Source organism: Gadus chalcogrammus, chromosome 10, assembly GCF_026213295.1.
Source record: "Gadus chalcogrammus isolate NIFS_2021 chromosome 10, NIFS_Gcha_1.0, whole genome shotgun sequence".
NCBI classification, from domain to species: Eukaryota; Metazoa; Chordata; class Actinopteri; order Gadiformes; family Gadidae; genus Gadus; species Gadus chalcogrammus.
The window spans coordinates 21,537,905-21,552,930 of NC_079421.1; the positions used below are offsets into that span (position 1 = coordinate 21,537,905).

A 15,026-nucleotide genomic window follows, 5' to 3' on the forward strand; every position below is an offset into this window, starting at 1 on the left:
TCGGGTGGTTTTCTCAAGGGCTTCTTCAGTGATTTGGGCCGAACGCACACCGCTCGCACGATTAAAGAGAAAGAATGAAATCAACGCACAAGATGGACCCCATCCCCCCTTCTGCAACTGCGAGGGATTGAACTTTGAACCGTTGAGTATGCAGTGATGATGAGAGGTTCCTCTTAGCGATACCTGCATAATTAAAAACAGCTATGGGCTGAAGGACATCGTTAGGAAGATGTATGTAAATCTTTGCTCAAACTATATTTAGAACATTCTTTCAACCGGACATATTCTGATTGGAGAAATAAGTGGCTCTATTTATATTATTTTCAGAAACAGATTTATCCATAGAGGACCAGAGGTAGTTTTGATTTCATGGTAGAATATCAATTTATTTAAATTTTGAGAAAATGTAGAGAGGAAATACACATTTGTGCTCTGTGCAATTACTGAACAGCTTTGTCTTATGTACAGTTTTATACACTATAATATATATATATAATCTCTTGATATAAGTAGTTAAAACATATCACTACCCCAATCGAACACTGGTAAATATCAAAGACAAGCCCACCCAGCCCGTGACCCATTGGTTCGGCAATCTAAGAGTTGTAAAAAAACATCTTCACGCGTCGAATTTGAAAAACATTCATTCGAAGATGCATGGTTGAAATTCAAGTCAGTGGATCTCAGCGATGTGATTGGCCTTCGTTCCGAGCGCCTGTCACTCATCTAAGGCTCGGTCTGTCCCTGCTGCAATCCAGGCCAGAAAACCAACAAACAAACCAACCCAAAAACAAAATCCACAACGGATTAAAAGAGCAAAAGCGACACATGGCTACCTCCTCACCCCTCCTCACCCCTCCTCACCCCTCCTCACCCCCTCCTCACCCCCCTACACACTCCCTCACGGACCCAATTTGCTACGAGTTAAACTTTTTTCTGCCAGAATTTTTTCCTCCCGATCACGTCTTCGGAGATCAGCCAAGATGCACCTGAGCAGAGTTAACAGCCTGGCAACGAACGAAGACCTCCGACGCCCCCCCCCCCAAACCCCCCGCCCCCCTCCCACTCCTAACGGGGTTCTCACAGGCAGGTCTGGTTCAGAAAGGACGATACAAAGATAAAAAGAAAAACAAACGCAGCCGCCGGCGTTGAAACGCAGGGCGGCGGATCGACGGACGCCCCCGGTTCCTCCGGCGGCGCCCTCACACGTCGGCGTGGATGTCCTCGTGCCGCAGCACCTTGTAGGTGAGCCAGTAGAAGATGTTGAAGAAGAGGAAGCTGAGGGGGAAGACGGCGCGGGAGATGGTGTCGATGCGCTTGGCGCGGTCCACGAAGCGCTTGCGCAGGGCGTCGGCGTCGTAGAAGGTGGCGACGGGCACGGGGCGCGGCGGCGGCGGCGGCGGGGCGAACACCGTGGCGGTCTCCACCGCCGTGCCGTCCTTGGACTGCAGGCAGTGGCCCAGGCCGTAGCCGCTGAAGTAGAAGCCCCGGTTCTCCCGCACCAGCTCCTCCTCCTGGGGAGAAGACGGAAGCAAATCGGTAAGAAAATATAATAATTGTAAAATGTACTGCAATTATAGAGCGCTTTTCTAACCAGTGGCCACTCAAAGCGCTTCACAATATTGCCAAACATTCACCCATTCATGCACACTTTATAAATCGTCAGCGAATCCGCAAATCAGCCCTCGGTCAGAGTGTCAAAAGCCTTTTCTGTGACAATCGTTAATGGCTCTTGGGAATTGCAGCGTTTATTTTGGACAACACTTCTAAGTATGGCCTTTTAGAGCGAGACACTTCTAAAACAATAGACTTTGTGAGCGATTGGTTTTCCTTTTAGGCCGTGGCTTGAGATGGAGTACGTTGAGTGAAGCTAACTCATTTACATTCCCTCTGATACAGCAAGGGCGGCGAGAGAGATGGCGGAACAAGATCAACACTCTGAATGAGCCCCTCGCCTCCTCCCCCTTGAAGGGAATATTAATAGAGCCCCTCCTTAACTCTGACAGTTCATTTGGCAGGGGGGGGCAGTGGACATGAGCGATCTCCATCGGGTGATCAGTAGTCAGTGAGAGGTCTCCTAAGTGCGTTGACCCCTTGTGTCTGTTTATCTGCGTCTCTCTCTCTCTCTCCCTCTCTGTGAGTATCTCGACCTCTCCCTGACCCTCGAGTTCCCCAGGTGGTCCGCCCACCTTGGCCTTCCGATTTCAGATCAACCTTGGCTGTGAAACGCTTGCCACTGATTACTTTGGAAGACTCATTGCTGTCGATATACATATATACAATATACAAACTTTGAGCAAGGCCCGATAGGTCAACGCAATTCAACTCGTGCCGACCCCCCGTTGACCTCGACGCACAAGCCAAACGAAGGCTCAGAAGACATCCTACTCCCGGTAAACGAATGTGATTTGTCTTAGTTTGAATATGAAACTCAGCTCCGTTGTTCCTTTTCTATTCATGCAGCGAATGAATGAAAGAAAGCAAGACAGGAAAACGATGGCAGACAGCTTTGACATTTAATTGACTCGGATGTTTGGTTGTTGTGATGGTATTTAGTCGCCTGACACCCCATCTCCCCCTTCAACATCCTTTGTCTCCTCTCAGAGAACGGTTGATCAATTGCCAGCGGAACTTTGTTGGGTCCCTAAATGTGGTCCCAATGACAAACGACCCCACGGTAACGGTCAAACCAGAGGCAGTCGCTCTTCCAGCCTCACTTAATTATCCCTCCTGCTCTTATCTCCAGCATCCGGTATATCAAGCCCTGAATTGTACCAGTGTGTTCCCCTAAGAGATAATAGGTTCTCATCTCTCTGGTCAATGTGCAGAGATCATGTGGCGCAGCGACATTCACCGCGGCCACTCTGATTGGTTGGGATGAGATCCAATCTTATTTTAGCGCAAGGTTCACGACTGTGGATATAAAAAAGTATCGTGGACATGATTTCACCTTCGGGATGCAATAATTGGTCGGTCTGAAGTGTGTTCAGTCAAGGGTGTTCAGTCAAACATACTCCCCCCCTATATTTCACGTCAGAGACTACACCAGGGAGAAACGCAGAAACACTTAACAGACCATTAAAAGAAGCAAAAACAATGTTCAATGTCAATGCTTTTAACGTGTACCACAGTGGCTATCAAACTTAAGAAAAAGTTCAAAGTTATTTCGTACTTGGTACTGGTGAACGTCCTTGGAGGTGGTGCAAGGCCAAAAAAAAAGAAGAGGGATTTAGAAATGTTCTTGGCAAGGCCTTGAGGGTGAAACACATTGCACTCCCTGTGATGACAGCTGAGAGGCCACCAAAGAGACGATAAAGGACACTATTTTGGAGATCTGAGGATTACCCTTCTAAAGAATCTGGTGGGCGGGGTCCGTTTGTCGGGGGGGAGGGGGGGCAGCGGGGGGTTTACCAGGACTGGGTCAGAACCAGCATTGGGCTGGGCAGTGCCCGTTGGCTATGGGAAAGGGAAACAGGACCTAATCAGGTGTACTGGGGAGGCTGAAGGGACCTGGACGATTCGGGGCGGCTGAGGGGAGAATCATCGGGTTGGAGGGTGGGATCCGAGGGAGAGACCCGAGGCTGGGCGGCTGGTTCAGGGCCACAGCTGGAGCCGCTGTCAGTGGTATTGTTCGCTCTCCGCAGGGACTCTGGGGCGGCTGACCAGCGGCTCGCTTTACAAAGAACGAGGCGCAAGAAGGAAACCTAAAACGGGCCGACTGCGCGCAGCAAGGAGTCGGAGGTAGTAACTCTGGTGCACGCCTCGAGGGCCCGACGTCAGTTGTTTTGGATATCTGCCTCTTCCGCCCTTTCCCCATATTCATAAATTGCGTAACGTGATTATCCACTTGGCTTTCATGAGACTAAAGTGAAGCACCTAGCATAAAGGGATAGGTCCGGATCTCAGATCTCATCTGGTGACGGATTGGACGAGGATGAAAAAAAAGATCCATGGCATTTAAAGCGGCACCCTATGGAATTGTGATAATGCGATAATGTGACAACCGTGACGTCGCTCGGGGAGAAAGGCTTTAGAAACCGATTTCAGTTACGGCGAAGACCACAGGGGGCTGGATCTCCACTTGGAAATACAAAGACACAGACACAGACACAGACACACACACACACACACACACACACACACACACACACACACACACACACACACACACACACACACACACACACACACACACACACACACACACACACACACACACACACACACACACACACACAGAAATGGACGCAACCTGTTCAGAAAGCTGAATAAAAGTCAAAGACGTATCGATTAAACCTGGTCAGTCTGGGCTTCCGTAGGGCTCATCGAAACCCCCCACTTCTGTCCAGAGGAACACATCCGGGCATGGCGTCAATACCCCCAAGACAGATGACTGGCAACTCAAACTGCCTGGGCTGGAAGTAATTGTGCCATTGATGTGGACAGGTAGAGTCCTTCTCACTTTCCAGAACATCATTTTCACTCTCTGTATTGATTTTAGGTGCAGCAGACAGTCCCGTAAATCTGCCGGATTTCTTGGTCCGAGCACGGGGGCTTTCGCCATATGTCTTGGAGGCTGTCCAGGCTGTCTGAAAAGCTTTTAATAGGACATGCACGTCTTGCTTTTATGTTTTCGTCTTGTTGTGGATGACCGTGTAGAGGTCTCATATCTCTCTATTCTGGTTGTCTGAAAACAAGAGGGCACCAGTGCCGTGTGTGGAAACTGTGTTTTAATGCATCCCGGAATATGAAATCGGATTAATTGTAAACAATGATAAGGGGAAGTGGTATTGCTTTTCTGCATTACTTTTGGTTGTTATTAAAACATTTTTACATTTCTGTTAAATCTCCTCTTACATCGCTTCCTGTCAAAGCAATGATACTCAATCCAATAACCAATATCCACCGTTTATGTTGGTTTAAAGTCTGCGTTTTACCCACACAGGGGTTTACAACTTCAATTGATGGACTTGACTTGAAGACCAGCTTCAGGCCTGGAGGCTGTGGCCTCCCGATCTCATCCAGCTCCCCTTACATAACACCAGGGTCCTTCACACGCTAGAGCTGGTGATCTGTGTGAGGGGCAGTCGAGGCTCTGAGATGAACAGGCAGCGACAGAGGGAGGAATGATCAGGCCATCTTTGTCGTGGTCAACGCTAACAGCAGGGACGAGCAGGGGCGATGCGAGATGAGCCCGTCTCTCCTCATGCAATATGACAGCCAGCTGTGGCCGGTCGCTCGGTTCACGTCCTGAGAATACTGCGGCTCGCCCTGCCGAGAGACCGTGTTTTCAGAATGTGACAAGGACTTTGAGGCTGTCTTTCTGTGTTTTCCCTCTGTGTGGGTGTGTGTGTGTGTGTGTGTGTGTGTGTGTGTGTGTGTGTGTGTGTGTGTGTGTGTGTGTGTGTGTGTGTGTGTGTGTGTGTGTGTGTGTGTGTGTGTGTGTGTGTGTTTGACCTGACTTTGCAGCAATATGTATTTCCCTGTGTGTGTCTTTGCGTGTGTGTGTGTGTGTGTGTGTGCGTGTGTGCGTGTGTGCGTGTGTGAGTGTGTGTGTGTAATGGCTTATGTCTGTGTGCATGTGTGTTGTCTGTGTGTTGTCTCTGCGACTATATGTTTGGTCTAGTTTGTGTGTTCTTGTGAGCCCATCTATGCATGCCTGCGGTGTGTGTGCGCTTGTGTGCATGTGCGCGTGTAGGGGCTAATGTCTGTGTGCATCTCTGCGACTATATGTCTGGTCTATTTGTATGTTTGTGTGTTTCTTGTACACGCATCTATGTATGCCTGCATGGCGTGTGTGCCTGCGGTGTGTGTGTGTGTGTGTGTGTGTGTGTATGCGTGCGCGCGTGCGTGCGTGTGCACGTGTGATTTACACTCACTATCCTCTGCCGCCGATGCTTCTTCCTCAGCCTGATGAACTCCTTGTGCTGCCTTGAGACAAAGTTCACAGCGGCGTACTCGAGCAGCGCGGCGAACACAAACAGCAGACACACGGCCATCCAGATGTCAATGGCCTTCACGTAGGACACCTGGGGGGGGGTGGGGAGAGAGGGGGGGGAGGGACAAGGTCACACAGCGCTCGTTGGCCGATCGACGGCGCCCGCGGGACTAATGAGAGTTGTTTTGTTGCCGCGGTGACCAACATCCTTGGGACGGCCTAGAGAGGATAATGCGTCAGTGGGATGGGGCGCAGCTTGACGCGCGGCCGTGGTTCAGTCCGGCTCCGGGACCCCGGACGGGCTGCGGGCCGGTCCTTGGAGAGAGGAGGCGTGTTCAGGAACACTTCAGGGAGGCCTGCTGAGGAAGCAGCGGGCGGAGAGACGAGTCTCTGAGGGGGGCGGGAACCTCAGCAATAGATGACTGGAACACATCTCAGGTTGTGTTCAAACGTTCATCAGTGCTTTGAACGCTGAGATTAAAAAAAAAGTGTTCTAGGAAGGAGGGGGGAAGAGTTGTCCCCATGGTTACATCCCCATCTCGTCATTATGATGAATATTATTTATACATCGGCCACACACTGTGCCGTTAAACTATAAGTGCCCAAGAAGCTAAATCCTCTCTTCTGATGCCGCCGTTGTCATTAACGGCTGGCCAGACGCAGAACCACACATCCACACACTGTCTTCAGCTCTCGGTTCAGAGCAGAGTAGAACGTTCGCTTCCCGCGTGGCAGAGACTTCGGAACGGATCCGATTTTACAGCTGTTTTCACTCAATTACTGCATTATTCAAGCAGAAGTGACCAAATGTGGTCGACTTCTATTTCAAGATCATCGAAGACAAATAACACGTTGAAAACCAGAGACGATGAATTTAGGTTCACTGAGATTTCAAAAAGCAACACGTTTACATGGTGCTATGACTAAGGGTTTACATGGTGCTATGACTAAGGGTAGCTTGCATCAGAAGGGTCACGGTGTGCACCAGTGCAGCAAGGAGGGGAATATTGATTTCTGTTTACTCCACTGAACTGAGAAAATTGGGAACATTTTTAATTCATAATTTTCAATTGCTTTCGGTTTCTTTTTGAATAACTAACCAAAACATATGGTTCACAACCTCCTCTAGCCTAGAGGAGGGAATTCAAACAACATCTTGTACGCACCAGCTGGTGAGCGACTCTCCTATCAGTCTATTATCCCTCAAGGGTACAACCAAATAGCAGAACGTGTGGATGCTCACAAGGAACGACTTAGAACTTACTAATTCGTAGCAAATACTCCAGCTAATTCTATTCTCTTCAACGCAGCCAAGTTGTCTTAAGAGAAGACCAACCAAAGAAGAAGAAGAAGAGGGAAAAACGAACTACCTATCCAACCAACTCACAAAAAGATCTTCTCTGGATCTCGGATTTGAAATACAAAACAACGAGTGAAACGGTCGTCATGGTGCTGACCTTGGGCAGCGAGGCGCGGGACCCCGAGCTCTGGGTGGTCATGGTGAGCACGGTGGTGATGCCCAGGCCCACGCGGGCGGGCGCGGCGTCCATGTTGATCCAGAAGGACACCCAGGACAGGATGACGATGAGCAGCGAGGGGATGTACATCTGGATCAGGTAGTAGCCCATCTGCCGCTCCAGGTGGAACTTCACCTCGATGCACGTGAACTTTCCTGTGGAGGTGACCCGGTGTTTTTTTATTTACTATTATCTACACTTCTCCAGAGCTCGCTTACATTTTTGATGAAGGCTTTTGAGGACGTTGTTATTGTGAGTGTATGCGGCTTGGGATCCACTGACACAGAGTAAATCTGGTTGCCATTATCGTCCTGAGTTTCTAAAATTAACTTAACACAAATGTTAATGACTTAACACAAATGTTTCTGATGGTTGTACTGAGCTCTCTGTTGGACTTCTACTCTACAACTAAGACTCTGTTGATCCTCAAAAGATCTGGTTGCTCAAAAGTGGCTCAACGAGTGCATACTGGAAACAGAGAACAACCTGTTTTTGTCCAGAACTGGGATTAGGCAGTGTCTATCGGTCTCTCAACACGGGTAATAGTATATTACAATCCTGTGTTGCAGTCTATGACACACCTGAGTTGTAGTACATTACACATCTGTGTTTTAGTGCATTACACACCTATGTTGTAGCACATCACTCACCTGTGTTGTAGTACATTACATACCTGTGTTGTAGTACATTACATACCTGTGTTGTAGTACTTTGTGCAGTAGCCGAGGTCCTTCTCCTCTTTCAGGACAAACTGGGGGAGGGTGAGGTCCTCAGCAACCTGAACGGGGCTCTCGGCCAGCCACTCGAAGATCAGGTCGTTCATGGTGTATCCGACTGTGGACGGAGGGCGGTGGGAGTTAGGGAACAGGAGACACACGGAGCGGGCAGAGTGATAATCACATCAGTTTTAGCTAACCCTGATCCTAACCCCAATATGAGAGAATCATCTCTGACTAAAGCAGCTCTGGTTCCCGTTTCAGCCCGAGACATCGCTCTGTCTGGGACTCCGGCGGATGATTGAAAATCGCACAAAAGAACAAAATAAAGAAGGTTAATGAACCCCGGGGGAGGGGGGGGAGGGGGACCGCGGTGATGTAACGTCCGCGTGTCCGTCCGGACGCCGCCGCCCGCGCCGTTTGTCACTGCGAAAGGTCACACGCCAGCGCAGCGGCGGCGGTGTCGCGGTGGTTTGAAGGTCGCGGTGGGATAAGGGCGCACGTGAGACGCATGTCTGCTCATGACAACGGGGGGAGGGTAGGGGGAGGGCGTGGGGGAGGCAGGGGGAGATGTTTGCGCACATATTGAGCGGGCCGCTCTCCTCGGAGCGAGCGCACGCCCTCGCACTCTCCCGCCGTAAACGTGTTTACACCGTGGCTGAGGATGTGCAAACGGTGTCAGGCTGACCGGGTTATTAATGCAGGACAGACACGGCCAACAGCCAGCCAACAGGCGGCCAACAGGCGGCCAACAGGTGGCCAACAGCCGGCCAACAGCCGGCCAACAGCCGGCCAACAGCCGGCCAGGCCGCGATGGACGCCAGCGATGGACGCCAGCACTCATACCACACACTCATACACACTCACTCACTCACTCACTCACTCACTCACTCACTCACTCACTCACTCTCTCACTCACTCTCTCACGCATACACACTCACTCACTCACTCTCTCACGCATACACACTCACTCACTCTCTCACACATACACACTCCCTCACTCTCTCACTCTCACATGCACACACACTCACTCACTCACTCTCACACGCATACACACTCACTGACTCACTCACACACTCACTCTCACACGCATACACACTCACTCACTCACTCCCTCTCTCACCCATACACACTCACCCACTTACACAAACAGGCCAACAATCAGGCCAACAATCTCTTTCCTGATTGACTCCACTATGTCATACCCTCTTGTGGGCCTGATTACAGGTGTATTAAAAATACATGGGCCATGCAATCACAGTGCAAGCTTCCTGACACGTCTGAATGATAGGCTGAGGAGCCCTTTGAGGCCCCCGAATTACAAAGACATCAATTATTCAAGGTATTATCCCTTATCCACTACCTCCCGCCGGAAGAATAGCAGCGCTACAACACACTTATCTCATTCTCCAGAAGCATTCAACGTCATTCACACATCCCGCCTCAACCAGCACAGAGGAGAGCTCTGTGGAGACGTCTCCAACAGGACGGGCAAGGAGCATAGCAAACGGAACGCAGAGTCTGAATAAACTGATAAATGTCCGGAATATTAAAAGGGAATAGAGTTACGACTTTGACCGGCACAGAGATGTCTGATTTGTTTTATGAAGAGGATGACCTCTGAAGGTTACCATCGGATTCAGGCGATAGTCTGCGTGAGGATAATTAGTCTTCATTTTTGCTGCGGGAAAAACACGTTGAGAACGTTTACTGCCAGTGAATCCGATATTTGAGTTTTTTTACGATGTAGTCCTTGACCAGATGCTTTTATTCAAAGCAACTCACGGTGAATTATATTATAGTGAATCAAATCTACAGTTAAATACTCCATCTTCTTAAAGGGACCGCAGGCATCTGGCACAGGCATGCAAACAGGTACGCCAAAGAAGTTATGATTTAGGAGGACTTAAAATAAATCTTATATTATAGAATGCTGAGTACTAACACTTAATGTGAGCTCTATAAAACCAAGTATTCTCCTTTAAGCAACAGACATTAAAGGACAATAAAATATCTATGTGAAAACCTAAATTGCCTTTCCTTCATATTTAGCATATTTTGTCCAGCATCCACAATCACTGTTTGGGTTGTTGCATCCATCCCTCAAGGGAATATTCCCGGGAAAGGTGATGGCTCAAGTCAACGCACGTGAGAAGGCCAGTATATCCAGGACTTTGATGGTTCACAAAGGGCTGGAGCTCTAGCTTGGTTCTTTTTTTATCCACTGACGCCTTTTGGCAGTAAAGAGTCTTGGAGTCCATAGCTCCACATAACCTCAAATCTTTTTCTTTAATCTCTCTCTCTCTCTCTCTCTCTCTCTCTCTCTCTCTCTCTCTCTCTCTCTCTCTCTCTCTCTCTCTCTCTCTCTCTCTCTCTCTCTCCTCTCCCTCTCCCTCTCCCTCTCCCTCTCTCTCTCTCTCTCTCTTGCCGATGTGTGTTGAAACACTGTTTATTTGTATTATTCAAATTGTATTGTACGGTGGATGCTTGGAAACTGGCCTGTCTCTACATAAACAGTATGTTGCCTGCTGTGGTGAAATGAGATGCTAAGTAGTAGTTTGGCTTGTTGACTTGTGGGGAAAAGCCACAGGGGCGATGCATTTAGTACACTGCCAACGGTTCACTTGTTGTTGTTTTTTCTTACATCTCTATTCCTTTGTCTCCACAAGGTGAATTAAGTCACCTCCAGGCTCCGTCCCAGGGTCAAGTAATATAAGGGACACCAAAATGAAAGATCTATTATTTATATTCGGGAAATTGGTCTTATCAGGGTCGGATGCTATCTGTGCCTGAGGCACAAAACGAGGAAATACATTTTTCCGATTTTTGTTTAATCAAATATGAACACCATCTGCATTGTGGAAGTAAGTGGGAAGAAGATTTGAGTAATCAGAAACTCATTGCCGGTTTTATAAAAAAGATATTATTTATATGTACCTTTTCTGGAAGAAACCTTGCCAACAGAACCATAATCATGTCCCAAATCTCTAGAGACATCCTACACTGAGGCAGACCATAATAAACGATCAACATGCAGACCGAGGCAAAGAAAGGTAGCGAGGAGATAAAGAGAAAGGGAGGGGGCGAAGGGGGTGGAGGGGGTGGAGGGGGTGAAGGGGGTGGAGGGGGATTGGAACGCCGGGAAATGGGAAGGAAGACTCACAGCTTTCAAGCTGCATAGTGCAGGTCTGAATGTCCATGGGGAAATTCTTCAAGTCCATAGGGCAGGACAAGATGAGAGTCAGTCTGAGAGAGAGAGAGAGAGAGAGAGAGAGAGAGAGAGAGAGAGAGAGAGAGTAGGGAGAGAGAGAGAGAGAGAGAGAGAGAGAGAGAGAGAGAGAGAGAGACACACACACACAGAGAGAGACGAGAGAGAGAGAGAGAGAGAGAGAGAGGAGAGAGAGAGAGAGAGAGAGAGAGAGAGACAGAGAGGGAGGGAGAGAGAAAGGGAGACACACACAGAGAGAGGGAGAGAGAGAGAGAATCACAGTAAGAGTGAATAGAAAACAAAAATGTGGAGGAGAGCATAAGCATAAGTATTAAGCAGAGCATAAGTAGGGCAAAAGAGCAGGAAATCAGGCAGTGAGCAGGAATTGATCATCCCGACATAAATCAGATATCAAACCAGTGAGAGTTGGACAGTGAGTTACGCTGCCATTTGGCTGCACTTAGCGCGGCGCTAACCGCCAGCTAATTGGAGAACACAGCGGATCCGTTTATGTCCTCGATGCATGGAGCCTCTGAGAAGCCTGGGGGAAGCCGGGGAGCCATTAGGAGGTTTGGGTAGAAGAGAGCAGCGTAATTACCTGCTGCAACGCCTCGCCCAGAGACAGACGAGTGCCGCCAGCGTGATACACGCTGGCACGCGTTCTCTCCACCCAGAGCGGGGAAGGCGTACCGTATGCTGTTCTTCCAGAGAGCAGAACGCTAAGTACCCCTGATGAATGAACTCCCTAACGGGAGCCAACTCGGGTCTACGGTCCTGGAGGCACGTAGGTAACCCTTACTGTCGGATCTGACTCTGAAACTGTCGCCGGGAAATTAGACTTTCTTTCATCGCTGAGCAGATCACGACCTGGATGGCAGTTGGTAAACTTTAAATGTTCCCCAAGCAACTTATCACGGCTCCTACTTTTATTTTTTTCAGTGTTTCTGCTCCACGTTAGAAAAGACAGTGAAAATAAATGGACAAAAATAACTATAGTTTTATAGTTATTTTAAATAACTATATAACTATAGTTATTTTTTTCCTAACCCTAATAAATAACTACTACTTATATAACGAATAATAAATAACTACTACTATATAACTAACATTAAATAACTACTAATTCCCCTGTTGTTATCGCTGTGCGTTTATTAAACTGTGAAATATCCAAACTTGAATCCCACATTTTGTCCTTCATCATATCCAGACGGTCCCTATAGAAACACAGCCTGAGGGTAAGTGTTCTGCTGAGATTCTAGACAGACAGGCACGCAGACGACGGACAGACAGACGGACGGACAACCTGATGCTGAACAGAACGCTGCCGTCCTGGAAGATCCTCAGCAGCTTGTTGTCGGTGGTGACCCCGTGGAAGCTGGCGCCCTTCTCGTTGGCGAAGAACAGGTCGGGCTTCCAGATGGAGTCCAGCATGGAGGGGTCCAGGTCCAGGGAGTCGTCGGGGTACTCCCTGTAGGCCAGCCGCGGGTCGTTCCACTTCTGCCGCAGGAAGAGGTTCAGCCGGTAGTCCTGTAGGGGGCGCCTCGCACGAGTTAGCATCACAGACACGACCACGAAGAAGAACACATGTTGGTGTCCCTCACTGACACGATTCACTATTAGTTGACAGATATGTATATTTATTTATTTTTTTTTTTGTTTTATGGTTAGGTTATTTAGTCTTGTAAGTCTTTGCAAGCTTATTTTTGTCTTGAGCAAGAACGCATCAACGTTTCGAAGATATCTTACAGCTAAATGCCTCCTGCATTAATAATAATAACAAAGTATTATGATTAATGCAGGAAATGCTGCGCTGCTTTCCATGACCCTGATGTGGCCTCACACGTTTACCACGAGCTGGAACAGAACTTTGAGTAAGGTGTGTGTTGGCGATTACCGATGATTGCTGATGAGAGCGTTTGATGCCACTTGTTCTTGTCTAGCATTGGCTTTTTGTGTATATTGATATTGCAAAACTATTGCAGACGGTTAGTGGGTGATGGTTACTACTGCCCACTTGCCGTTCTCACCCACCAGAGTGCTTTTCTGACCGGGCGTCGACTAAAAGATCAATCGATGCATGAGATAAATGGGAATGAGTACTCCCGCTGCAAACAGCAGGACTAAAAGTGCTTTATCATCCAAACTTCTTTAGAGGTGCACTTATAGAGCCCCATCATGGAAAAAAAATAAAAGTTAGGAGTTTAGTCCGACCTTTTACCCCTTAAATGGATTTGTTAGAAAGTGGCCATGCGGGACTCAAGCTCCCATGTTAACCTCTGACCTACCGGGTCAATGAGGCAAGGTTAAATTCCCATCAGTCCCGACCCCAGCAGGACAGTTATAGCCACATCCAGGTATAACTTTATTTAGAATACTACTTCAACCGGGACATACGCTACAATTCCCCTGTGGAGGACAAACCGGCGGCTTGAGTGCCACATTTATCACAATAAACGTTCCCTCCACTTCTGGTGACATCATTGCTGTCATCTTCCTTTCTGCTGACCTCAGTGCACATCCTGGCCCCTGCTGCCAGCTCCCTTGACAGTATTTAACACAACGCTTGTGTCTGTGCTGACCCAGCCACCGCACTCCAAAGTAAAGGTCCTTTTTTTTTCTAGCTCCTCACCTTGCCTTCCTTCCTTCCTTTTTTTGTCCCTTTTTTCCTCCAATTTTGATATTAATTGTGGAGAGGACAGTTCATTATCGTCCCGTCACTGACCCACTGGCCTCTGAAGGTTACACTGATATGCTCCAGGAAACAATGAGAGAAAATGTCCAACCTTGATTGGATTATAACTAGGAAGTAAATGAGAAGTAAATGGCGGGAAATTGTTTTCAACTATGAAACATATTAACGACTGGACATGAGGACATTACACTGACTGGTGATCTGGTCAGGGGAGAATCCCCCAAATAAGGGTACACTTCATGAGGATACGATCGAGCTCCTGTGGCCCTCCTACCATGGTGGTTTCTGTTATGGAGCCAAAGCTGTTGATGAAGATATTGCAGGTGACATTCACCGGTGGGCCTGAGAAGACACAAACAGACACAAACAGATAGGAAAGAACATCGTTAGAGGCTCTGTGGTTACAAATGCACTCATTATTCTGAGAGGATGGTATGCATAGCTAAGTTTGTATTCACTTTGTGATTTCTCTATGAAGTGACCTCTCCTTCACCCTCATCATTATATGCCTCATACATATACAGTATTTACACACATACATATATTTATGTTTTTTTGGTTTTTAATGGTGAGAAACAATCCATTTCGATCACAGAGTCTCAGCTCAAACTAGCCCCATTATATCAATTATTGCGAAGATCCAATAGGCCTACAGCAGCGAGGGAATGACCTCTTCAGAAGAACACAAAAAGATACAGGATTAGAGTAGAACACCAGGTGCCTTTGTGAGTGTTATGGATTCAGATGGATGTCTTGCACAGTGCGGAGAACTTTGAGATTGTGGAGCACACATGAAATATGGATGAGTCTCGCAAGCTCCCTGAGATATTCTGTTGCAGAGTAGCTCTGTCTTTGCCCTGCTTAGCACACCGGTGTGCATGCATGCTGGTTCTGCATGTTAAATAACTCCACCGACCGAATCCCGTCGCACTGTCAGACCCCTCACCTTACGACA

General features: G+C 48.1%; 1 protein-coding gene across 3 annotated transcripts in view; it reads right to left on the reverse strand.

Moving 5' to 3' along the window:
- Nucleotides 1–1,071: 1,071 nt before the first annotated feature.
- glra4a (glycine receptor, alpha 4a) overlaps nucleotides 1,072–15,026 on the reverse strand; it is a 36,718-nt gene continuing 22,763 nt past the window's right edge. For 2 of the 3 annotated variants that reach the window (XM_056600206.1, XM_056600205.1), the window contains 7 exons: nucleotides 14,346–14,413; nucleotides 12,683–12,906; nucleotides 11,335–11,417; nucleotides 8,152–8,289; nucleotides 7,396–7,610; nucleotides 5,880–6,029; nucleotides 1,072–1,514 (listed from right to left, as the gene is read on the reverse strand). In XM_056600206.1, coding sequence (XP_056456181.1) covers nucleotides 1,203–1,514; nucleotides 5,880–6,029; nucleotides 7,396–7,610; nucleotides 8,152–8,289; nucleotides 11,335–11,417; nucleotides 12,683–12,906; nucleotides 14,346–14,413 — 1,190 coding nt within the window. In that variant the 3' untranslated portion in view covers nucleotides 1,072–1,202. Of the gene's footprint in view, nucleotides 1,515–5,018; nucleotides 5,272–5,879; nucleotides 6,030–7,395; nucleotides 7,611–8,151; nucleotides 8,290–11,334; nucleotides 11,418–12,682; nucleotides 12,907–14,345; nucleotides 14,414–15,026 lie in introns of those variants that run through there. The other variant, XM_056600207.1, reaches the window with a different exon arrangement.